The 25,937-nt window shown below is 40.7% G+C and overlaps 1 protein-coding gene across 5 annotated transcripts in view; it reads left to right on the top strand.

Moving 5' to 3' along the window:
• The first annotated feature begins 701 nt into the window (after nt 1-701).
• Nucleotides 702-25,937, top strand: part of LOC107160995 (serpin B6-like) — a 137,415-nt gene continuing 112,179 nt past the window's right edge. Inside the window, exons 1-5 of one of the 5 annotated variants that reach the window (XM_015507550.2) lie at nt 702-846; nt 15,850-16,024; nt 17,953-18,105; nt 20,959-21,076; nt 22,444-22,586. In XM_015507550.2, coding sequence (XP_015363036.1) covers nt 15,860-16,024; nt 17,953-18,105; nt 20,959-21,076; nt 22,444-22,586 — 579 coding nt within the window. In that variant the 5' untranslated portion in view covers nt 702-846; nt 15,850-15,859. Of the gene's footprint in view, nt 847-15,097; nt 15,119-15,849; nt 16,025-17,952; nt 18,106-20,958; nt 21,077-22,443; nt 22,587-25,937 lie in introns of those variants that run through there. The other 4 variants (XM_048799967.1, XM_048799968.1, XM_048799969.1 and 1 more) reach the window with 4 other exon arrangements.

Raw genomic sequence — 25,937 nt, 5'->3', positions numbered from 1 at the left:
GCCACATCCCTAGCCCTTTTTATTTTGAGATAGGGTCTTGCTGAGTTGCTGAGGCTGGCTTTGAATTTGCAATCCTCCTGCCTCAGTCCCCTGAGATGCTGAGATTACAGGTGTGTACCACCAGGCCAGGCTCTGAAGGGGAATTTGACACCTAAAACATGAGTATTTATCTTTTGACCTGAAAATTTCCTTTTAGGAATCTGGTAATCTGGATTAGTGGATAATTCTCCACTCTTACAAAATCATATTGACATTAAGAGCTTGCCATTCAAAGTTTGGTCTGTAGACCAGCAGGATGGTAGCCACAGATGAACTTGTTAGAAATGCCCAATCTTAGGATCTACTGTATTGGCATCTGCATTTTGACAACATCTCCAGCTGTGCCCTAAAGTCTGAGGAGAGTTTTACTTGGTTACTTATGGTGGCATTATTTTAAAAAGACATAAGATTGGAAACACTCCAAAAGGCAAAGGAATACTGTGCCCTCAGGAAACAAAAGAGGAAAGATGTGCTACCAGATTAGAAGGATTTTCATAGCATATGGAATGGAAAAAACAAGATAAACAGTTATTTAGCTCCATTTGTATACAATGAATCAAATGCATTCCGCTGCCATGTCTAACTAATTAGAACAAATGAAAAAAATAAAAGTGCAGTGGGTACCTGTGCACACCTGGGGCCTCTCCCTTCTTTCCCTCTGCGGAGGCAGCTGCTGGCCCTGTGGCACGCAGGCTCTTTCCAGAACCCCACCCTCATACACACCCTGCCAGTATTTGAAGCCCGGAAGCCCCTGGTTCTTCCTCCTTTGGTTCTGCTCCCTGTGGGTCGTGGCGCAGAGAATCTGAGGTACGTGTCTGAGGGGAATCGCTGTGGCACGCGGGGGTGGCCTATCCACTGCAACTCGGGAGAAGCGGCGGCTGGAAATTGCAGCTGGGGATGCGCGGGGCTGGGACGCAAAGACTGGAACCTGGAAAAGTGGGGCTGGGCTGGGCACAGGGCCCCAGCTCAGGTTACCTTCTGGATCGCGGTGGCAGCCTCAGACCTTGTCGCCACCGCGGCCGGCTCTTGACGCGGTAGACCACCGGGATCCGGGTCGTGCAGGCTCAGCGCAGGGCGAGGCTATTGCAGCCGGATGGGTGGGCGCGAAGGGAGCCCAGCAGCAGCTCCCAGACCGAATTGTAGGTGACCCCGCCCGTCCTGCCGCCAGTGGAGATCCCTACCTCCTGGAGACCTGGAGGCCGCTGGGTCCTGAAGCAGGGAGCTGGGCATTGGGAACCCAGAGGGCTGGAGGCTAGAAAGGTGGGTGCCTAGAGGCCAAGGGGTCGGTGCCAAGGGTGGCTGCACCGGGCTCCCTCTGTGCTGCCTTTTCTGTGCAGGAGCCATGGTCTCCCCTCTTGTGCTGGCCTGGTCTGCACCTACACATTTGTTCTAACACACACAGGGCTTGTGGTTTTGAGGTTTTCAAGCTTGCAAAGATAATCTCCAGGATCCTTTCACAACTTGAAAAGGCTGTTTGTTTGTTTTTTTCTTAATTAAATTTACTCTAGGCAAAATGTTATTAGATTTGGCCTATTGAAGGATAAGATGATATGGGGAAAGTATTGGCATCAGATCAATGTTGGCATCAGATTCACCATTTTAGGTCAGGACACATTTTATCTAGAGGCTCCAAAGATTTCATTCTGAGGCATGCTGCTGAACTTCCTTAAGGACATGTGCCTGCTAAGATCAATCCCATGCCAGTTTATGACACAACTCGTAAGCATCTTATGAAAAAATCTCGTGAGATCTATAAAGCTGCTGTGTGAGTGCCTGCATGCTAGGGCTCATCACCTAAGAGGGACAGCCTTGTTGGTTTGCTTTGTGCTACTGACAACAAATCTCTTGCATGAGGTTTGGGTGTATGGCATGGTTTTTGGATTTTGCATGGACTCTGCAGCGTCCTTTCAGAAAGTTTTACTTACGTTTGGGGTTTGTGTGTTGGATGAAATTGGCATTTAATTTCTACTCACCTTTAAGTTCAATTTTGACAGACTTTATGGAAGACTAGCATTTACATGGGGTCAGGAATACTCAGATGTCAGAGGGAAGCTGGGTCTGGTTTGGCACCTTGTTGCTTGGGTGGGGTGCCATTGCACTGATGTAAGGAAAATGATCCTGGTTGTCTGCTTCCTTCCTGCTGTGGGTTAGGATTGCTGTAAAAAAAATTCAGATAAATTAAATGACTTTGGATTCAGGGTCAGGGTGTGTGGGGGGGTTGTATTTCAGTGCTGAGGCTCAGTAACATACACTCTGATTACCCTAAATGACTGCAGTTATCAGTAGATACTGGGGGTCTACCAGTGGTTCATAACTACTCTTGAGTAATTGCATCTGTTATGATTTGGTGCCTTGACAGAGAAAGGGAGTACTTAGTTCCATAAATAAAATATAGTTGGTGCTGCATATCCACAGGTTACCTATCCACAGATTTAACTGACAGTGGATGGAAAATATTCAGGGGCGGGGACTGATTCTCTACTGAACATATGCAGCCTTGTTTTCTTGTTATTCCCTAAACATTATGGTTTAACAACTCTTTATAGAGCACCTATGTTGTATTAGCTGTCATAAGTAATCTAGTGGTGATCTGAAGACTACAGAAGGATGTTCACAGGTTACATTAAATATGATGTTATTTTATAATAAGTAACTGAGCATCTGAGGGCTTTAGTTTGCATGGAGGTCTTGGAACAAATGCCCCTTAGATACTTAGTAATTACTGTATTGAAGACTCCAGTCCAAGGCAATTTATTACAGGTCAGTAAATTCCATTTAACTCAGACAAGTAACAGTAGAATGAAATTAGAACAAACAGCATCAATGTTAACCTCCTTATATCTGATCATAAGGTTAGCCACGTGGATGTTGTAGGATCACATGGAAGACCACACACCTTACATTTCCAGGCTTGCTATACCATAGATTGGGCCAAGAACACAGCAGAAGAAAATTATGTATACTTATTACCTATTAGGCATCAGCTTCCCAGAGAAGTTACACTCAGCCACACATACCCAGACACACCTATAACTGCTCAAGAAGCAAAGCAGAGACAAAGGAGGAACCCAAGTTTCCATTTAAAATTTCCAATTTTCCATTCTGAGGCATGCTGCTGAACTTCCTTAAGAACCTGTGCCTGCTAAGATCAACCTCACCCCAGTTTATGACACATAGTATTTATATAGTATATTAATACTATGTTATAAAATACCATTTAAACCAACCCTTTCCGTGGTTACACTTTATAGGAAATGAATGCATCCTTAATCAAGAAGTCAAGAAAAAAATTAAAAAGTGACACCCTAAAAATTTTTAGACTTGATCAGATGAATAAATTCAGTTGTGAACATGAACTGCTCAAAGTTACTGGTGATGATTCAGGGGATAAAATGACCCTAGGATAGATCTATTAGATTTTTAAAATATGAATAGACTAGCTCATTAAGAAAAACTTATCTCTTTATTGTCAATGAATTCATTTTTTTTTATTTGTAAAAGAAATACTATTTTCAAAGCAATAATTTTGAACTGCATAATGAATTGTGTGTGTGTGTGTGTGTGTGTGTGTGAAGTGTCCACATCTTATTTCCTGTAGCTGTAGAAGTAGGCACTTGGAAGGCCATTGTTAGGCATTGGGTTTGCAATTCGATCTGTGAAATATGTATCCTTGTTACTGGCATATCAATAGGTAAAAAAAAGACCTTAATTGAAAAATCTTTAGGTTAATGACTTCCTTTGTTATTTGGAATATTTTAGTTATTAGTAAATTTTTAATTTGGATTATTTTCTCTTTTCAGGATTGGAATGCTCCAATCCTTTTTTAACTGACTGTTATGGATTTATGTTATTGCAAAGTGAAAATGAAAATTGTTTTATGATTACATAGTAGTGCCAGGTTATTTTCAAATTCACACTTCAGGACAAATAAAGAGTTTAACACATGGGATTTAATGCTTAGACATGTTTCACAGTTAAAAGAGAGACTAAGTAATACCTGAAGGAATGTGATTTTAAACATTCACATATATTCTACTCTGCTCACAAAAATAGTTTGTATATTTGTGGCCATATGTAGTCAAATCTTCTTGCACATAAAGCCCTGCTAACCCAACAGACAAAGAGCTCTTTAAATCTTAAAACCAAGGACAAGACAAGGAGAGAGGAGCTGAGCAGAGGACAAGAGATGCCAGCAGAGTTTTGAGCAGGAAAGTGGCTAGAGGAAGGAGCTCAGTGTCTGTGGAGGGAGGAGAGAGGAGCAGCCCAGAGGAGCTGACAGTCTCAACCTTGGAGTCCCTGGAGAGGGAGGGTGAAGTGCAGGTGGCCACAGGGCCCTTGGTAGAAAGTCTGTTTATGGAGTGGTTTGAACCTCAGATGCCATCCCCTCTGCCCTGGCAACCAGGCAGCCCCCTTCTTCCCTAGCAGCCCCTTGATAGGAGGTAGGTCTCAGCCCTGCAAGAACTGATGAGAAAAGCACTGGGCTGAAATGAGGGGAGAGGGATCCAGCAGAAGCACCCCAGCCCCCACTCCAGCTACTTACACATCAGAGCCAGCAGCAGGACCAGGGTTTTTTTTTTTTTTTTCTATTTGCCATTCTTCAACAGAGAAAGCTACTGTAACTCCTTGATCACATCAGCAGAGAAGCCCCCAGCTGACAAGTCCCACTTGGGTAAACAGAATTTCCAGCAGTCTTTTGTGTTTTCCCCTAAATATGGACTGACACCCAGGGTTTGGTGGGCACTTTTTGGAATACTAAGCATGAAAGAGAAACCGACATAGAATAAAACAATCACCAACCACCACCACAACAACAATAGCAAAACACCAGGGAAAGGCAAGGCAGGGTGCAAAAGAAGCTCAAGAGAACTATAGTGGGTGTTCTTTGATAATTGGAATCAGGGAGTCCTTGGAAATTAAAAAGTGTAACAACTGACATTAACAAAAAAAAAATCAATAGAAAAATTGGAGGACAATGGCCTTTCTCCAGAAAATGGGACAAAATGTAATTGTTATGGAAAAGGCAAGCAAAGTAAAAGGTGTGAGTAGAACTTTTCACTGTGTGTTGGGGCATTGTCAAAGTGTTGACCTCTCCAACTCAGGGCAGCTGGAGGGGGCAGTCTGGTGGCTGGAGATTTGAGCTGGACACCTCTAGAGCAAGTATCCTTGTCCCAAAGTATAGTACTAGTATCATTCTTTGTGTGTGCTGTGACATTCAGAAGGTTGGAAAGTCCCAGATGAGTTCATTGCAAGAGTTTTAGTGCCTGACAAATAGGAAGCAAAATCAGAGGACAGAGCTTCTGCAGGAAATGAGAAAGCACTTTAATTTGTTTTCCCTGAGTAGAAAGGAGAAATTTTTAAATTGCTACATTGAAAGGGCCCTCCAAATCTCCACCAAAAAGAATGAACTGGGCCCAGAAAAGGACACATCACTGGGACATTTCTGGATATCAGGGATGTGGATAAGATTTCCTAAGCTCGAAAGAGTCGGGGTGTTGTGAGGTAGATGGACCTGAGGTCAGAATGTCAGGAAAGTTCTTAACAGCAGAGCTGGAGGTAGGGAAGCTATGAAGTGGTACTGAAAAACTTTGGATGTAAAATCCTGTCCAGCTCATTATAGACCTGCCTAACTCTCATTGGCATGGAGTAGTAGAATAAAGACATTTTCAGACATGCAACAAATCAAAACACTGTCTTTTTTCTTAGAAAGCCATTGGACACTTTTTTCCACCAAAATAAGAGAGGCAACCATGAAGCAGGAAGATATTGTGTCCAAAATGAAGGATGTTATTGCCTAAGGGCTAAGTCTGCCCAGGGGCCTGGGGAGTACACAGAATGATGGATCCATAAAGAAGTCGTGTCAGAAATGTGTTGATAAACACTGGCTGGTGCAACACATAGGTGTAATGAAAGAAGAGTAGAGTTGGGTCCAGATGAAAGCTGCTAAGGGCATTCATGTCTTAGTAGAGTCAGGTTCTTCTTTCAGTGGTGATCTAATTTATAGCATGATACATGAGGGACTGAAAGGGAAATACCTGTCCCAGCTTGCCACTGGTGTGCCCAACAGCAGCAACTGTATTTTCTATCAGCACCAGTACTCATCTGCTTCTCGAGTCTTCAGATTTTGTACTTTACAATCCTTGATTGAGAGAAACCAGGAGATAGGTATACTGTCACTGGAAGAAGTCTGAGGAGTTTCTGGAGAGGTGGACCTGAACTTAGGGTGAATGGGTTTCTTGATAAATGTGCAGAAATAAATTGAAGAACATGTCTGAGGCAGAGATTTACTGAGAATGTGAGTCATCTTGACAGAGATGCTTTTGGGGGTTCTCAGGCTCTTTTAATGGAATTTCGTGAGGGGTGAACATGGGAAAGTATTGGAGGATGACATCAGTCTGGTGATCACAAGATGGTTTAGGATGGATTCTTAGACTGATGTGGTCTATGTTAAGTGACCAATAAATCACACTGGAAAGTACCCTAGGTTATAAGTTTCTTAAAATATTGTCTCTCTCTTTTTGCTTAATGTGTTTCTTACATAAGACAATCCACAGTGCACAAGATAATTTTCATAACTGGATGAATTTCTAAGAACTGTAAGATTGCACAGAAATTTGGGAGTGAAATTAGCCCAGTTGGCTTGGGGAGTGACAGACCTGGGAAGAAACATATGCAAAACTTTAGCATCAGGCATGAGACTTTCAGATTAAAATCTCTTTTTAATCTCTCTTTGTCCTTCCTTTTGTCTAGTTTTTACCTATCTTTTAGTTTTTCTATCCAATCTCAATACCACATTGTTGGATTAGAAAAATTCAACATGCACCCATAAGGCCCTGTTGTTGCCATAAAGCAAGGATGTTTGAGACCAACAGCTGGGGATAAAATAACCAATTTAAAGAGCTCCCCACTAGCCAAGTTAGGACAATTTGAGCACCAAGAAAAAAATGTTAGTTAATTTAAATATATTGTTTATAATAAGCCCTGAGTCCATTAATCAATTCAGGTGAGGCAAAAAAGGCTTAAAAAGCCATTCACCCAAATCTCCATCATGTTGGATTAGGCTCCAACTTTCTTAATAAGAATCCTTTGGTGATACAATTAAAATCAAGAATCAATAAATGGGATGAATTCAAACTACAAAGCTTCTTCTCAGCAAAAGAAACAATCAATGAGGTGAATAGAAAGCTTACATCTTGGGAGCAAATTTTTACCACTCACACATCAGATAGAGCACTTATCTCTAGGGTATATAAAGAACTAAAAAGCTACACACAAGAAAAACAAATAACCCAATCAATAAATTGGCCAGTGAACTTAACAGACACCTCACAGAAGAAGATATACAATCAACCAACAAATATATGAAAAAATATTCAACATCTCTAGGATTAGAAAAGTGGAAGTCAAAACTACTCTAAGATTTCATCTCACTCCAGTTGGAATAGAAACTATTAAGAATACAAAAAACAAAAAGTGCTGGCAATGATGTGGGGTAAAAGGCATACTCCATACCAGCCTGTACATGGCCCAGGCTCACCCCTCCACTGGTGGGGCAGACACCTGCTAGACTAGCCTCTGGAACAGGATCGCCCCTTTCAACCAGGAAACTACCACTTGAGGTCAAGCCCAGCAGCCCAGATATACCCATACCTCCCTGGGAAAGACCGAGGCTCACAGTAGGCCTGGGTCCACCCCTCCACCACCAGGTACTACCGCAGCCCAGCTTCCAGCACAGGACTGCCTCTTCTGACCAGCAGAGTATCAGGTCTGGCCCAGATCTGTCCACATTGATTTGTGCAGGACCCAGGTCCAGGGTAGGTCTGAGTTTGCACCCCCTAACCCTCACCTGGGAGCCTAAGCCTAACCCACTTCCATCTTGGGACACTAGAGTCATCACCATAGCCTTCCTCATATAGTAGCTCCTAACTTTTTTGACCACAGACAGGGCCTACAAGCAGCTGCATCTCAGAGAAGGCATCCCAAAGAGAGTGTGAGGCCCATTGTTACATCCCCTTCTCTGTAAGATGTTGCTTCCATCTTGGGACACCTTAAATATTATCTCGAGTTACCTGGGCTATTGCCGCCACCAACCTTAGATACAGTAGCACACACTGAGGGACACCTGCAGGGTTTGGAAGCCCAACATCAAGGTGAGGTTCTAACAATCTGCATGGGTACTACAAGAATATAAGGAAGAAACTGTAATATCTCAGATCCACACTGCAAGAAAGGAAGACACGTAGACAACATGAAAAAACAAGGGAGGAAAGTGCCACAAACAAACCAGGACACTGTAATAACAGAACCTATGGACAATGAAGTTGGTGAAATGTCAGAGAAGGAGTTCAGAAGGTTCATAATTAAAATGATCTTTGAATTAAGGAATGACCTAAATGAGCAAATACAGGCAAAAATTGATAACTCCAACAAAGATATAAGCCAGCAAATAGAGGTAGCAAAAGATTACTTCAAGAGAGAGATATAGACTCTGAAAAAAAATGGTCAGACATCCTTGAAATAAAGGATACATAAATCAAATAAAAAACTCAATAGAAATCATAAAAACAGACAAGATCACTTGGAAAAAGAAGTCAGATAATGAAGACAAAGTATACAATCTAGAACATAAAGTAGATCACACAGTAAAGATAGTAAGAAACCATGAACAGAACATGCAAGAATTATGGGACAGCATCAAAAGACCAAATCTAAGAGTTGTTGAGATAGAGGAAGGCACAGGGTTTCAAACCTAAGGAATGCACAATGTCTTCAATGATACTAGAAAATTTCCGAAGCATAAAGAACAAATTGAAAAACCAAACACAAGAGGCTTACAGGACACCAAATGTACAAAATTACAACAGATCTACACCAAGGCACATTATAATGAAAATGCCTATCATAAAGAATAAGGATAGAATCATAAAAGCCATAAGAGAGAGGAATCAGATCACATACAGGGGGAGACCAAAGCATATCTCAGCAGATTTTTCAACCCACAAGACCCACAAAGCTATAAAATCATGGAAAAACGTATACCAAGATCTTAAAGGAAATGGATGCCAACCAAGAATCTTATACCCAGCAAACTAAGCTTTAGATTTGGCAATGAAATAAAAACATTCCATGATAAACAAAAGTTAAAAGAATTTACAAATAGAAAGCCTACACTACAGAACATCCTCAGCAAAATATTCCATGAAGAGGAAATGAAAAACAATGATGAAAATCAGCAGAGGTAGGGATTACACTAAAGGAAATTCTAATCAGAGGAGAAACCAAGTCACATTAAATACCAAAAATAAACAAAAATGGCTGGGAACACAAATCAGTTCTCCATAATAACCCTGAATGTTAATAGCCTAAACTTAGGAATCAAAAGACATAGACTAGCAGATTGGATCAAAGATAAAAGACCCAACAATATGCTTCCTCAAAGAAACTCATAGGAAAAGACATCCACAGACTGAAGGTGAAGGGTTGGGGAAAATCCTAGCACTCCAATGAATTTTGGAAGCAAGCAGGGGTTTCCATTCTCATATCAAATAAAGTAGACTTCAAACTAAAGTCAATAAAAAAGAATAAAGAAGGATGCTGCATACTGCTCAAGGGAACAATACACCAACAAGTCTTAACAATTATAAATACATATGCCCCAAACAATGGAGCATCTACGTTCATCAAACACACTTTCTCAAGTTCAAGAGTCAAAGAGACCACAACACAATAATTTTGGGTACTTTTAACACACCTCGTTCATCACTAGATAGATCTTCCAAACAAAAGCTGAACAAAGAAACTATAGAACTCAATAATACAATCAATAACTTAGACTTAACTGACATATCTAGAATATTTCATCCTTCAACAAGAAAATATACTTTCTTCTCAGCAGCACATGGATCCTTATCTAAAATAGACCATATGCTATGCCACAAAGCAACTCTTAGCAAATATAAAAAAAGTAGAGATACTACCTGCATTCTATCAAGATCATAATGGAGTGAAATTAAAAATCAAAGATAAGATAAGAAATAAAATTCACTCCAACACCTGGAGACTAAATAATATGCTACTGAATATATAAAAATGTGCTGCAAAACACATCAAGGAGGAGATTAAAAAAATTTTTCGAGGTGAATGAGAACACAGATACAACATATCAAAATCTCTGGAACACTATGAAAGCAGTACTAAGAGGAAAAGTTCATTGCATGAAGTTCATTCTTTCAAAGAAGAAAAAATCAACAAATAAATGACTTAGCATTACATTTCAAAGCCCTAGAAAAAGAAGTACAAATCAACATCAAAAGCAGAAGACAGTAAATAATTAAAATCAGAGCTGCAATCAATGAAATTGAAGCAAAAAAAAATTGAAAAAATTGGATCTTGAAAATATATATAAAATTAACAGACCCTTAGCCATGCTAACAAACAGAAGGAGAGAGAAAACTCAAATTACTAACATACGTGATAAAAAAGGAAATATCACAACAGACACTACAGAAATACAAAAGATTATTAGAAATTATTTTGAAAACTTGCACTCCAATAAAACAGAAAATATCAAAGGCATCAACAAATTTCTAGAGTCATATAATTTGTTCAAATTGAATCAGGATGGTATACACAATTTAAACAGATCAATTTAAAGTGATGAAAGAGAAGACACAATCAAAATCTACCAACCAAGAAAAGCCCAGAACCGGACAGATACACAAGTAAGTTCTACAAGACCTTTAAAGGAGAACTAATACCAATATTCTCCAATTTATTTCAGGAAATAGAAAAAGAGGCAGCACTTCCAATCTCATTCTGTAAGGACAATATCACCCTGATTCCAAAACTAGGCAAAGACACATAAAAAAAAAAAAAGAAAACTTTAGACCAATATTTCTAATGAATATAGACGCAAAAAATTTTCAATAAACTCTGAAAAATCGAATACAAAAACATATTAAAAATATTGTGCACCATGATCAAGTGGGATTCATTCCAGTGATGCAAGGTTGATTCAACATTCAGAAATCAATAAATATAATTAATAACATCAATAGAGTGGAAGATAAGAATCACATGATCATCTCAATAGATGCAGAAAAAGCAACTGACAAAATGCAGCACCCCTTTTTATGTTCAAAACACTAGAACATAACTATGAATAACAGGAACATATCTCAACATCATAAAGGGTATCTATGCTAAGCCCCAGGCCAACATCATTCTAAATGGAGAAAAATTGAAGGCATTCCCTCTAAAAACTGGAAGAAGACAGGGATGCCCTTTTTCACCACTTCTATTTAACATAGTTCTTGAAACACTGGACAGAGCAATTAGACAAAAGAAATTAAAGGGATTCACATAGGAGAAGAAGAACTCAAATTGGCACTATTTGCTAATGATATGATTCTATACCTAGAAGACCCTAAAAATTACACCAGAAAACTTCTAGAACCAGTAAATGAATTCAGCAAAGTAGCAGGATATAAAACCAACACCCATAAATCAAATGCATTTCTGTATATCAGTGATAAATCCTCAGAAATGGAAATGAGGAAGACTACCCCATTTACAATAGCCTCAAAAAATATCTGGGAATCAACTTAATGAAAGAGGTGAAAGATCTATATAATGAAAATTACAGAACCCTAAATAAAGAAAGTCAAAGAAGACCTTAGAAGATGGAAAGATCTATCGTGCTCTTGGGTTAGCAGAATTAATATTATCAAAGTGACCATACTTCCAAAAGCACTATACATATTTAATGCAATTCTGATTAAAATCTCAATGACATTCTTCTTATAAATAGAAAAATCATGAAATCCATCTGGAAAAATAAGAGACCCAGAATAGCTAAAGCAATCCTTATCAGGAAGAGTGAAGCAGGTGGCATCAATATACCAGAACTCAAACTATAATACAGAGCAATAGTAACAAAAACAGCATGGTATTGGCACCAAAACAGACTGGTAGTCCAATGGTACAGAATAGTGGACACAAAGAATAACCCACAACTACAATTATCTTATAGTAGACAAAGTCACCAAAAATGTGCATTGGAGAAAAGATAGCCTCTTCAACAAATGGTGCTGGGGAAACTGGAAATCCATATGCAAGAAAATGAAATTAAACCCCTGTCTCTCACCATGTACAAAACCCAACTCAAAATAGATCAAGGACTTAGGAATAAAACCAGAGACCCTGTGTCTAATAGAAGAAAAAGTAGGCCCTAATCTCCATCATGTGGGATTAGGACCCAACTTCCTTAATAAGACTCCTTTGGTGCAAGAATTAAAATAAGAATCAATAAATGGGATGGACTCCAACTTTCTCAGCAAAAGAAACAATCTGTGAGGTGAATAGAGAGCCTGCATCTTGAGAGCAAATTTTTACCACTCACACATCAGATAGAGCACTTATCTCTAGGGTATATAAAGAACTCAAAAAATTAAACACCAAAAAAAATATAACCCAATCCATAAATGGGCCCAGTACCTGAACAGACACTTCTGAAAAGATGATATAGAATCAATCAACAAATATAGGTAAAAATGTTCATCAATGCTAGCAATTACATAAATGCAAATCAAAACTACTCAGATTCCATCTCACTCCTGTCAGAATGGCCGGTATTATGAAGACAAACAACAATAAATGTTGGCAAGGATGTGGGGGGAAAAGGTACACTCATACACTGCTGGTGAGACTGCAAAGTGGTGCAGCCAATATAGAAAACAGTATGGACATTTCTTGGAAAACTGGGAATGGAACCACCATTTGACCCAGCTGTTCCTCTCCTCAGTCTATACCCAAAGGACTTAAAATAGCATACTACAGGGACACAGCCACATCAATGTTTATACAGGCACAATTCACAATAGCTAAACTGTGGAACCAACCTAGATGCCCTTCAATAGATGAATGGATAAAGAAACTGTGGTATATATACAGAATGGAATATTACTTAGCAATAAAAGAGAATAAAATCATAGCATTTGCTGGTAAATGTATGGAGTTAGAGAAGATAATGTTAAGTGAAGTTAGCCAATCCCCAAAAAACAAATGTGGAATGTCCTCTCTGATATAATGAGGCTGATTCATAGTGGGGTTTGGAAGGGGAGCATGGGAGGGTTAGACAAATTCTAGATTGGGCAATGGGGTGGGAGGGAAACAGAGGAGGTATGGGGGTAAAAGATGGTGGAATGAGATGGATATCATTACCCTAAGTACATGTATGAAGATACAAATTTTGTGAATATACTTTGTATATAACCAGAGATGTGAAAAATTGTTCTCTGTATGTGTAATATGAATTGCAATGCATTCTGCTGTCATATATAACAAATTAGAATTAAAAATAAATAAAAAGTAACAGAATTCAGTGATGTTTGCATTCCATCTAGGATTTCTGTATAAACAGTTTAGTTTTTACAGGTTCCCAGGTGAATGAACAGTCCATAAACCAATCTAAAGGTGTAAACAGTTAAACCAAAAGACTTAGAGCCAAGATATGTGCAAGAACTACAGTCTTTGGAACTCAGATGGACAAAAACCCAAACATCACTTTCCTTTAAGGCAACACACGGGATTACAAGAAACTGCAATTTGGTGTTTGGCCAAGGCCTTGTCAATTCCATTGAAAGTGAGACTGAAGCCCAGAGGTCTACTAACTAGACAAATGTGCTTGGTTATAAAAAGTGTGAGCACCCAGTGCCAAGCAACAGCTGGGGGGTGGGGCACAATGACCATGAACCAGTAAGCCCTGCTCCCTTGTTTGTGTGGACAGGAAATGGTCCCCTGAGGTTAATTCCATCCCAGGACACCATTACATTAAAGCATAGGTATAAAATAAATTTGCTCAGGAGCTTAGGTTTTTTTTTTTTTTTGTACCAGGGATTGAGTCTGGGGGCAATTTACACCTGCACCACATCCTCATCCTTTTTTATGTTTTATTTTGAGACAAGAGCTTGTTAAGTGGCTGAGGCTGGCTTTGAACTTGTGATCCTCTTGCCCCAGCCTCCCAAGCCACTGAGATTACAGGCATGTGTCACTACACCTGGCTGCTTAGCTCTGACAAATTCCCTCTTGGTCTCATCCTCTCCACTCCCATGAGTTTTTGATTTTCATAGCCTGCCCACTATGGTTTGCAACCCTTTGCTAATCTCAATGTAAATCTTTGTTCTAGAGATGCTCTCTCTGAGTTTCTTTCCTTTTTTATTCATGTTGACACCCCCCCTTTTATAAACTACATGTGACCACATGATTACATTTGGGAGCCACCTGAATGGTCCATGATATTCTCTCCATCAGAAGATTCTTAATTACAGCTGCAAAGTCTCTTTTGTCATATGAGGGAATTTTCACAGGTTCCAGGGATTAGGACCTAGATGTGTTTGGGGACCTAGTTCTACGGACCAAAGCTATATGAATGGGATGCTATACAAAGTGATGCTTCATGTTCTTGTCACAGTCCCTTATTTAGGTACACCTTCCCACTCCTGTGTACTCTGAAACACTCATTTCCTCCTTGTTCTGGGGGTTTCCACCCACTGCTCAGGGGAATCATGGGGACTATCTTAGAACTTTGGCATTCTGCTGCTGGGGAAATGAGTTTGGTAAACATCTGTGAACTGTTTTTGAACAGACAGGTCCTGTGCCCACAGTGCACCTGGCCTGCTCCACTGCATGTGCAGACTTCCTGGCTGATTGAGCCCTTTCCTTCCTCTTGTCCTCTCACCTGATTCCTTCCAGGCTCTTCCTGAAGTTCATGACTTCTCCAAGTGTATTGGAAAGACTCAGTCCATCTGCTCCTTAGCTGCAATCAATTCACCCTGGTGAACTTCCTGATCCCTGTTGAAAATGGAAAATTGTGAATAGGGATCACTGAAGTGCTGCTGCGCTATATAACATTTTGTGATTCTGTGATTCCAACTGGCCTAAAGACACCTCCACCCCACTCACTTCTGACTGGTTAACTGTGTTCCTGCCCTTGACCTTGCCAGGGCTGCCAGGGCATTGCCAAATGCGCTTTTGGAAAGGCTCCAGACACCCCTGAGCTCTGGGTGTGTGGAGGTGGACATGGGTAGGCACCACTGACCAGAGAGGAGGAAGAGTTGTGAGCACATGGGCCAAGGGCCCTTGTCTTTGACAGCAGAGGCCCTTAACATGGCCTTAGATTTAGGCTTTGTCAAGAACTGAGGATTAAAAGGTACCCTGCTGAGCACACCTGTGTGAGCACCTTCATCTGTTGGGGGAGACAGGTGGGTATTTAATTCAGAGGAGAGAAAGGTCTCATGTGGCTTTACCTCCCAAATTTATTTTAAGGCTTCAGGTTACCCTAAAATGGGGAACTCTCCCATATTATAAAAACAGTTGTGTATCTTGTCTTTGTAACTTTGGGAGTGAATTTGTAATTTTCAATGATTTTCAAATTAAATGATACAATAAGCTCTTACAACACACCAAAGAAAACAGACATGGAAGCCAAAGTCAATCACCCTTTCTCTTACCCACTCCAGGAAGTGACTGCAGTAATGTGGTGCCTGTGTCCCTCCCCACACTTTGCCCATACACACAAAGAAGTGTGCAGATACAGGTCTTCACACAACAGGATCATAGTATTAAATTTTACTCTTCTTTTTCATTTAATATTAGGACATAAAATAATCTTGAGACCCCAAAAAGACCCTCAGAGTTCTGTGTGTGTCTGTTTGCTTATTGCACCACAGCAGCAGTGGAGTTAACGGGAGGGAAAGTGCAGTTGACCTGTGAGCCTGTGTTCATGTGATACTGATCTGAAATCCATCGTTCCAGGCTCGCCATCATGGATCCTCTGTTGGAAGGCACCGGCACTTTTGCCTTAAACCTTCTGAAAAGGCTGGGTGAAGACAGTTCAAGAAATGTGTTTTACTCACCCATCAGCATGTCCTCGGCCCTGGCCATGGTCCTCATGGGGGCAAAGGGAACCACCGCAGTCCAGATGGCTCAGGTACCTGGTGTCCTTTGGGAGTAATAGTAAATGCTGATAATTGTCAATTGAGCTGATTCTCCACACTTCAAATCCCAAAGGGATTGCTGTGGATGGATATCAGAGGGTATCAGAGGGGTGTGGTTGGAGAGTTCACAAGAAGCACATGCTACCCCTGCTGAGCACCCCTGTGAGCACATTGCAGTCCCTGAACTGTAGCAATTTCCAAACCTAGCCAGGTGTGTGTGCCAGGCTCTTCTGCCCTCAGGGTGGGAATATTCCTTGATTGGCTCCACCTGGGTTTCCTGGGACTCATTCCTTGTCCTCCACATGTCAGGCCATGGCACTCCCCTGTGCATTCTGGGCTTAGCGCTTGACAACTCCTGTCCTTTTTCAGAAGAAATGGGTCATGTTTCATGTTTGTTGCTCTCTTAGCCTTTCTCCTGCCAAAAGAGAGTTGAGGACCCAAGGGTACCCCTTCACACTGAACTGTCTCATGTTTTAGTTTCAATATTTCATAATTCCTTTAAAACCATTGTAGGATTTCTGTGTTTCAAGTTACAGCCTGCTGCACTGGACCAAGCCACATGCACAAGCCTGTTTGAGACACGAATGTGTAAGGTTGGAAGTAAGGGTGCTGCGGGGCAATGTCCATGAGTTGCTAAGAAGCCCCTTTGTCTACAGGTCTATGAGATGCTGCCTTTGTTGTCCCAAGGTTTTTACAAAGTGGATCTTGATCTTGCTCCTGAGGCCATGGATTGGAGCTCTATCTTGCGGCCATTTCTTAGGTTGAGAATTATGTTGTCAACTGGAGAGGGGGGAGATAAGAAACACCTTTATGTTCTACCCATTAAGACCTGGGTTAGAAATAGTTCCTTTAAATTCTGCTTGCAAATGCAATAATTCTTTCTTTTGCTCATATCTCTCTTCCCACACTCTAAGTTAGGCAGCTAAAAGGAAGATACATACTTCCCGAACATCTTAGACAGCTATGGGCATTCACTGGGAATGTGTCCTATCTTACCTCTTGCTACAGGTGAACATGTGCACTTCTCTGGCCAATGCCTACCTTATCACCTACCTTACCTCTTTTTGCAGACTGCGGTAGTAATTTCATCCCTGTCCCTCCAGCCTCTGTCAACTGCCTATGTCCAAAGCCAGCAACAAGCTGTTTATTTTTTTTATGATGGAACACTTCTGCATTGGTGCACATGTTATCTGTTGCTGCAAAACAAACCATCCCCCAGCTTAATGGCTTGAAATAATAATGATTGATTTTTTCTCAGATTCAGTGGCCTCAGAGGCAGTTCTTATGCTTCCCGTGATGACAGATGGGGTCACTCAGGCTACTTTTGCAATAGACAGCTGGATTGCCAGGTCCAAGGAGGCTTCTCTCACATGTGGGGTCTTGGTGATGGGTATTGGCTGGGGCTTTGGTTCTCTTCCCAGCGACTCAGCCTGTGTGGTAGCAAATCCTCCAAGGGGATACCTTGGACTTCCTTACATCATGGCAGCAGGGTACAAGAGAGTGAACGTGACAGCTACAAAGCTTTATAAGGCTCCGGCCTGGACAGTATTGCTTGTGCCGAATTCTGTTGATCAGAGCCTTCACAGACCTAAGGGCAAGAAGAGATTGCACCTTACAATTTTCTGGAGCATCCTGTGTTTGCAGAGATGGGAGGTCTGGTTGTAACTCTGTCTCAAGTGAGGCTCCAGATAAAAAGAGCCTGGGTTGTGGAGAGACATTTCTGCTCAGAACAATACTGACAGGGTACAGAGAAGGATCCTGGGAGGGACACTGGAGAGTGAGCTTTCAAGATACTTTTTGTCTCTAATTGTTTGGTGGTAAGAATCTGCACAGTTCTTAGGCCAAGTTTAGTATAGTTTGCTTGTTCCCTGTAGTCAGGGCCTACTGCAATGGTGTATTTTTGTTGTGTTTCTGATTTTAGGCACTTTCTTTAAATAAAAGCAGCAGCAGTGGAGGTGGAGATGTGCACCAGAACTTCCAGTCCCTTCTCACCGAATTGAACAAGACGGACACAGAGTACTTTCTTAGAACAGCCAACAGGCTCTTTGGAGAAAAGTCTTATGATTTCCTCTCAGTAAGTCATACTCGCTGCATTTGATGAAGCAAGGTGGTGGGGAGAAGGGGGACTCGTGGTGCAGCTGAAAGAGCCTGGGCTGTGAATTCACTCAGGTTTCTGGTTACTCATGTATTTGTTCAAACCTTTTCATTTAAAAAATCAGAAAACTACTCAAGTCACAGGTGAGTACATTTTTGTGCAGAATGCAATAAAGCCAGCAAAGAGCCACATTAACCTCTTTCCCACAACTCATCATCCCTCCCAGAATAAGAGCTTTCATAGATTTGACATGCATCCTCCTGCACATGTAGAAATTTTTTTTGTAGTAATTTTCTCTGCATTATGCCTTTATCCAATACATGTTGTTTTGAAATATATTTCTCTTGTTCTTCCCATCTCAGTGTATGTGGATCTACTTCAGTGTTGTTATCATGATCATCATCATCACCATTATGTGGCACTGGGGATTGAACCCAGGACCTCAAATATAAATAAGCATGAGCTCTACCACTGAGTGCATCCCCAGCCTATATCACTATTATGAACCATCATCTGATAATTCTAAGTTGGACACATTGTAACATAGAAGGATATTTGCTCATGGATGGGCTTTAGGTCAGACCCAGTCTGGGCTGTTACAGACAGTGTTATTGACTGTGACTTTGTGCATGTATAAGTGTGTGTGCTGCTCCCAGGTGGATTTGTGGAGGGAATGGAAATAGACCTTTGAGATTTCAATATATATTACTCAATGTCTCTCCAAAGTGATGTATCTGTTTCTTTCAGGGATATAAGCAGAATGTTGGTTTCCATCTACCATGATCAACACTGCATATTTGTAGCTTTTGAATCTTGATTACTTATGAGATTGAACTTAAGCCCTTTGAGCATAGACAAACTGAGTATCCATAATCCCAAAATCCAAAATTGTTAAGTGCCAAAATGTAAAATACTTCAGTGCATGTATATTTTGGGATATTCAACCTGTATATGTTTTCTGCACGTTGTTTATTTACATATTCTGTGCACCTTTTTCTATTAATCTGTATTCCCTTTTCTTATTGACTTATAAGAGTTTTTGCATGTGTGAGATTTCAATGTTTTCTATGATTTTTTTTCTCATTTTTGAAACCTGTTTTAAACTACATTAATTGTTCTTAAAGGAAGTGATATAAAATGAACATTAGCAAGCATAGGTTCAAATATTGGTAACAACTATTATCACAATATGATTTTTTTATAATCTGTTTTACTTATTTAATTAGTCTTAGCTACTTTATAGGTATCATCACCCTCTTTAAGCCTTTTATATGTACAGAAATTCCAACACACTCACATGATTGGCTGATTTAATTTTCTTTCATGTTTGTTTGTGGATATTTTAAGAAAACTATTGATATTTAAAAATTTATATTAGTATATAAAATAAGGAGATTAGAAATATTTGCCATTCATTAATTTAAACTTCCAAAAATTGAATACCAACCATGATGTATAATTACATATTCCTTGAGTTTGATTATTCATTGTTTGTATAATAGTAACTTGAATAGCAGGTAGTTATTTCCTAGGGTGCTTAAAAGTTGTAAAAATCACCCACAAGTGTGTGGCAAGTTATCAATATTTGAGTGGCCAGTTTGCTTTCAGACTATTTTCTTAGATTGAACAATTTAAAATTTTTCAGAAACAGAGCAGTGAAATTGGTAAAGCAAGAACTCTGTGAGAATGAAATGGAATGATACAGGAAGTTCTCCTTTTAAGTGCCCACAATATGTTGAGAATTCAGTAACATCAGATAAAGTAGTAATAATGAAAGTAATTCAGCTGGGCCTCAAAGTAACTCTGGGAGCTTCATACAGCAGTGCTGTCTCATTTCCAGGGCAAACCAAGAGGCAGAGACACTAATTAACCTTTTTAAGGCCACTCAGCTAATAAATCAAAGAACTTGTGTTCCTAACACCTGTGTCTGTGCAATACTGAAGGAGAAATGTGAAATCTTGCCTTATAACAAGAAATCAAATATTGAGCCGTAAGTTGTTCAAAAGGAATATTAGGAAATAATTTCATAGTACATTGCCAATGTAATGAGTTTTAAGCACACTTATATTCCACAAATTTTCTATTTTAACATGGTAGATAGTATATGTTCATCAACGTCATTATCATTTCATAGGATATATTAGTAATACACTTTGAACCTCTTTTTCCTTTCTTTTTTTGTGATTCTGAGGATTGAACCAAGGGCTTTTCCTATGCTGGGCAAATGCTTTACCACTGAGCCGAATCACAACCCTGGTCATTTTTTGAGAATTGGTTACTACACCAAACTGAGATGTTCAGCAGCACTGGCAATCTCTAGACACATATAATTAATCAAAATAAAATAAAAGAGAATATTCAGTTCTGCAGCTGCACTGACCTGATCTCAGGTCCTCTGTAGTCACTGTGACACCATTTTTGGTGGTACTCATTTTTCTGTTATCAGAGGAAGTTGTGGTGGCAGGATAGTGCAGAATGGCTCATTTTCCTATGTTCTTCTTTCTGTGTCCATGTCCCTTATTCCAGAGTGCAGAGGAGTGGCAGCTCTTGCTGGGTTAACTTTCTCTCCACAGTTATTGCAGCTCAGCTTCCTCCCAGTTACCTCTTGAGGCTCAGCAGCTCCCATAAAGATCCAGCCATTCATGAAATTTATTTGATATTAGGGACATTAAGGATGGCCCAAAACTGAGAAGGTTGATTTTATGTTCATTCTATGTATTAATTTGTAAATTATCTCTAAATCAGCACATTATTGAGTTTCTGCTTTGGTACATTAAAGAAGTACACTTGTTAATTGTTTTGGAACCATGCAATTATGTTGCTCTGCCTTAGTCTTTTAAAGATTCCTGCCAGAATTTCTACCAAGCAGAGATGGAAGAGCTTGACTTTCTGAATGCTACAGAGGAGTCCAGAAAACACATAAACACCTGGGTAGCTAAAGAGACAGAAGGTAAAAACATAGTTTTCATTTGTTGTTTCTGGTGATGGTGAGGTTGTTGTTGCTTTGCTAGTTCCTTTGTTTGCAGTGCTGGGGATCCAACCCAGGGCCTTGGGCATGCTGAGTAGATGCTCTACCGCTGAGCTACAGTCCCAGCCTGTTGTTCTGTTTTTTAATAGTATTTACATCAGTCTTATTGTCAGTTCCTTCACAAGATTGTCAAATATATATAGGAATGATGTTTTTGTTCTCAAATAATTGCAGACTTTAAAAATCTGCTTCTGAAATACTGTCAGTGGATGACATTTTCTCTAGCTCTTCCCTGCTCTTCTTAGTGTATCCATGATGTTTCCCCCTAGTCAGCACCCCTCTTCCAGAACAATCCACTCTGTAATGTCTTTGCTGTTGTTTGTTTTTTCTTTTCACCAATCGCATAAAGAAAAATTCACCTGAGAGGTCCCAGCTGTGTCCTCTCTAGTGTGAGCTCATGCTCCCCAGTTTTCATGCATTGTTGCAAGTTGCTTGGTGGTATCCTCATGGACCTGTGGTTTTTAATGTAAACTGTGTGCTTTGTTTTTTTGGTTTTTTTCAATTTTGGTACCAGGGATTCAAATCAGAGGGACTTAAATACCAAGCCACATCCTCAAATAATATAATGGGATGTTTGTCCTAAATAAATATTTTATTTAGAGACAAGGTCTTGTGAAGATGCTTAGGGCCTCAGTTGCTAAGGCTGGCTTAGAATTTACAATACTCTTGCCTCAGCCTACCTAGCCACTATGATTACAGGCATGTACCACCATGTCTGGCTAAACCGTGCTTTACATTTGTAAAGAGCATCTTGTAACAGCTCATCTTTTTAAAATCTTAAATATTTTTAGTTGATAATAACAAAATCATATGTATTGTACAAAAATAATATTGTTCAATATGCTGGACTAGGAATAATAACAAAACTATACATGATGCTTCGATGCATATATATTGTGTGTAATGTTTAAATCGGGGTGAACATATCAGCACCTCAAACATTTGAGTTTAAATTTATAATCACTCCTTTTAATAGTATTTTTAGTTGTTTAATTTGTAGGCACCAATTATTTCTTTCTATCTCATGTGGTATGAATTCACTTACTAAGATCTACTTTTTCCTTTTACATTTTATTCAAATGATGGTATTTTTCTCCCTAGAACATGTATTTCAGTGCCAGGGATATTGGTTTGTTTTGATGACAAATATCTATTTATATTATTTGGAGAATATGTGATCCTTTATCTCTGTGCTTGACCATTTGAGGAGGTGGGTCCCTCTCTGTATCATCACTGATGCACCCATCAGAAAACTCTCAGCTAACTGGTTCTTTAATTCTTCCTTTCAGATAAAATAACAGAGTTGCTGTCTCCAGGTTCATTGGATAAAATCACCAAACTGGTTCTTGTGAATGCCATCTACTTCAAAGGAAACTGGGATAAACCGTTTGACAAAGAGCTCACACGGGAGAGACCATTTAAAGTCAGCAAGGTGAATGCTGCATAGTAACAAAGGAGATTCCCAGACACAGGGCCTCTATTTGTTGGTTTCTAGATCATGAAGGCCACCACATGGAGCCTGTGCCTTTCATGGTGTGGGGTAGCCCTGCAGCAAGGAATCCCCATGCCTTGGGGCCTTTCTCTCATGAGTTTCTTCCTTTTGTATGTCACCAAGGCTTTGGTTCTGTTTGGCACCCCCTACTGTCACCTGCCCTACTTTCTCTGGTGTGTTAATCTACAAGGCAAATTGGATGGTGTAGCTCTCAGGCTAACTTTAGGTCTTCCTTGGCTTCTCAGAACTTTTGAGATAAAGTTCAAACTCCAAATTTGGTGTATGAGGGTCCTCGTAGACCTGGACCCCCCCCCCCCCCATTCTCTTCAGTACCTTCACACTCCTTTTTTAACTGCTGTGTCCCTTCTGGAAGCCCCACCTGGTATCTGCCCCTTTATCTAAGCTGTCACTACGCCCCCTGCTGGACTCTACGAGACATAGCAGTGGTTAAAGGACTTCACTTTTGTTGAAAAACCATCCCAGGGCAGATGGCTGTCATATAAGTGCTTGACCTGTCTGTAGCAGGAAGTTATCGAGGAGTTATGATAGCCGGTGCTCAGGAAATACTGAACCAATCACTGATCTTCAGTCTTCTTTGGTTTGTAAGGATAACACCAGTACATATTTTTGTTTAAAAACAAGCAAAGGGATACATACACAGAATTAGACTCTTGTGTTTAACCACCTTCAGCTTGGAAGGTGTTTGCAGATGGCCTGGTGTCTTTCTCTGACAGAATCCAATTTTTAAAAAGTCTTTTTAATTATAGAGGTTTTTTTTTTTTTTTTTGACATGCTGCAAAGCAGACAGGATGGACTAATGTGTTCTTGATTACTGACCATAAATTAGATCTTCCTCGTCCACTTGGATCTGAACCTTCAGTTTTCCAAGACATACATTTTGTGTTGAGATGTATTCTGAAATGAACTGTCCTGTTTTCCCCTAAAATATGATTTTTTTTTCTCCTTGAAATTCATCTTTAACAAGATGTATGTTAGGGCTTCATTCAACTGTAAGCAACGGACACCCCAGATCTCTGCAGTTTAGCTCACAGCTCATCTCACCACCCAGGAGGCCCAGAGGAGAGGAGAACCCAGGGCTGATGTGGCACTGGGGTGAGGCTCTTGGGAACCAGCTCTCCCTGCTCTGCCACCCTCAGCCTGTAGCCTCTTCCTCGTGCTCACAGGAGGGCTCAGATATTGCCTCCACTGTCCAGGCAGGATGGAGCAGGAAGGACAGAAGATGGAGGGCTAAAGGCCTTCTTTGGAGGTTCTGCCATTGTATTCAGAGGGAAACCAGAACTGCTCTCACGTGGGTTCTGCTGGATACAGAGCAGTGAAGAAGTTTACCTTGCTTTCTGCAGTGGAGGGAGAGGGTGGAGCTGCAGCAGGGGTTGACTGTACCAGCCCACAGAGTGTGTGGCAGGGGTGTCTCCAAGGGCATAGATTTTAAGTTGATAAGGATTTTCATTTGGATTCCTCATTTCTAAAGGAGATTAAGCTTACTAACATAATTATATATTTAGTGAGTCATTAAATTACCAAGATTGGATTCTTTACTATTATAAGATTGGAGACCTTGGGTCCTGGAGGGGAATGCAGAGAAATTGAATAAGGTGGGGTCAGCACCCTGAGGCCTCTGGGCCAAAGGCAGCCCATATCAAGTTTATCAGATAAAGTTTTGTTGGTGCACACACATACTTACTTGTTTAAATGTGTCACAACAGTAGAATCCAGTAGTTATGAGAGAAACTGTCTGTAGCACAAACGCCAAAATATTTAGTGTCCGCCCATTTATGGAAAAAGTGTGCCAAGTTCTGGCCAAGGATATGTCTGAGGAGCCAAGGGCAGGAGACTGTTGTGGCTGAGGTCTAGTTCAGGCAAGCTCGACAAGGCAGAGGCAGAAAGTGACAGCAGATATGTCTTTGGTTTACTGCATTTGATCCAGAATGGTGTGCTGTGCCAGAGAACTAGGGAGCTCCCTCAGCTGTGCCTGTTGTATGGAATTAAAAACAAATTTTTAGTAGCTGCTGGTATCAAACTGTGGAGTACTCATGAGTTCAGCAGTATTGTAGGGTAGGATGTGGTGACTGTCCTCTGTCTTTTTCTCATGGTCTGAGGATGGCCCTTTGCTATTTCTGCTAATCAGTTTGCTTATTCATTTATTCAGCTGATGTTAATTGAGTGCCTACTATGTGCCAGGTATTGACTAGCTGAACATGTCTGCCCCATGAAACTTACATTTTCTTGAGGGAGAAACCAGAATCTTAAATAAGACATTAGTAGTTATTAGGCAGTGGTAAGTGCTACAGAGACACAAAGGAAGCAGACAGGAAGCTGTGGTTGGGGGTACAGTTGCAGGTCAGGTCTATCAAGGAAGCATTCACTGAGAGGGTGATACTTGAGTAAAGACCAGGAAGAGGCAAAGGCTACACCCTCAAGGTTGTAGGGATGAGTGGACAGGGGAGGGATAGAATGACCCTGATTTTCCATAGAGACCCCTCTGAGTGTAAGAACCAGGGAGAGTAGTAGGAGGTAGGAGAGACAAGGAATGGGAGATGAGCTGTTGTGATTATAGGATGTACTGAGCACTTCAGATCTTGCTCCTAGGAGAAGGGGTTTCATGGAATGGTGTCCAGTCAGAGGGGTGTGATCTGACTTACATTTCACTGGGATCCCTCTGAGGTCATCTCTGTATTCCAGGGATAGGGTGATGGCAGTGGAAGAAAGAACAACAGATGAGATTTAGGTTGTATTTAAAATTGGAGCCACCATAATTTGCTTAGGAGTGAGATGCAGAGTGTAAGAGAAAGACATGAGCAAGGACGCACCGTGGCTTTTGACAACTGGATACATGGTGTCACTGCCCACTATGATGGGCAGAGGTGTAGGTGGAGAAGGAAGGGGATATAAGGATCCCACAGTCATGTGTGACATTAGGACTTTCTTTTGGTCTAAGTGTGGGTGTCACGCAGCCAGTATAACACATGAGCCTGGAGACCAGGGGAGAGGTCCCGGCTAGAACTGTAAATTCGTGGATTAATTTCAAAGTAGTAAGACTAGGTGAAGTCACCAAGAAAGGTGTTGTGTATGAGTCTGGGCACCTTGGTGTTGGGCCGTTTGTTAGTCAGCATTCTCTCAGTGTGCCAAATAATGAGATAATCCACTTAAAAAGGGACAGATTCATCTGAGCTCAAAATTTAAGTTTCCCATCCATGATGAGGCAGACCCTTTGCTCTTAGGCATGGGGGTGGTGGATGGCAAAGTTGGGAGCAGTTGATCAAGCAAAACTGG

Source organism: Marmota marmota, unplaced genomic scaffold, assembly GCF_001458135.2.
Source record: "Marmota marmota marmota unplaced genomic scaffold, marMar, whole genome shotgun sequence".
Lineage (NCBI taxonomy): Eukaryota > Metazoa > Chordata > Mammalia > Rodentia > Sciuridae > Marmota > Marmota marmota.
Note: the sequence above shows the minus strand (reverse complement) of the source record. Positions and strands in the feature narration are given on the sequence as shown.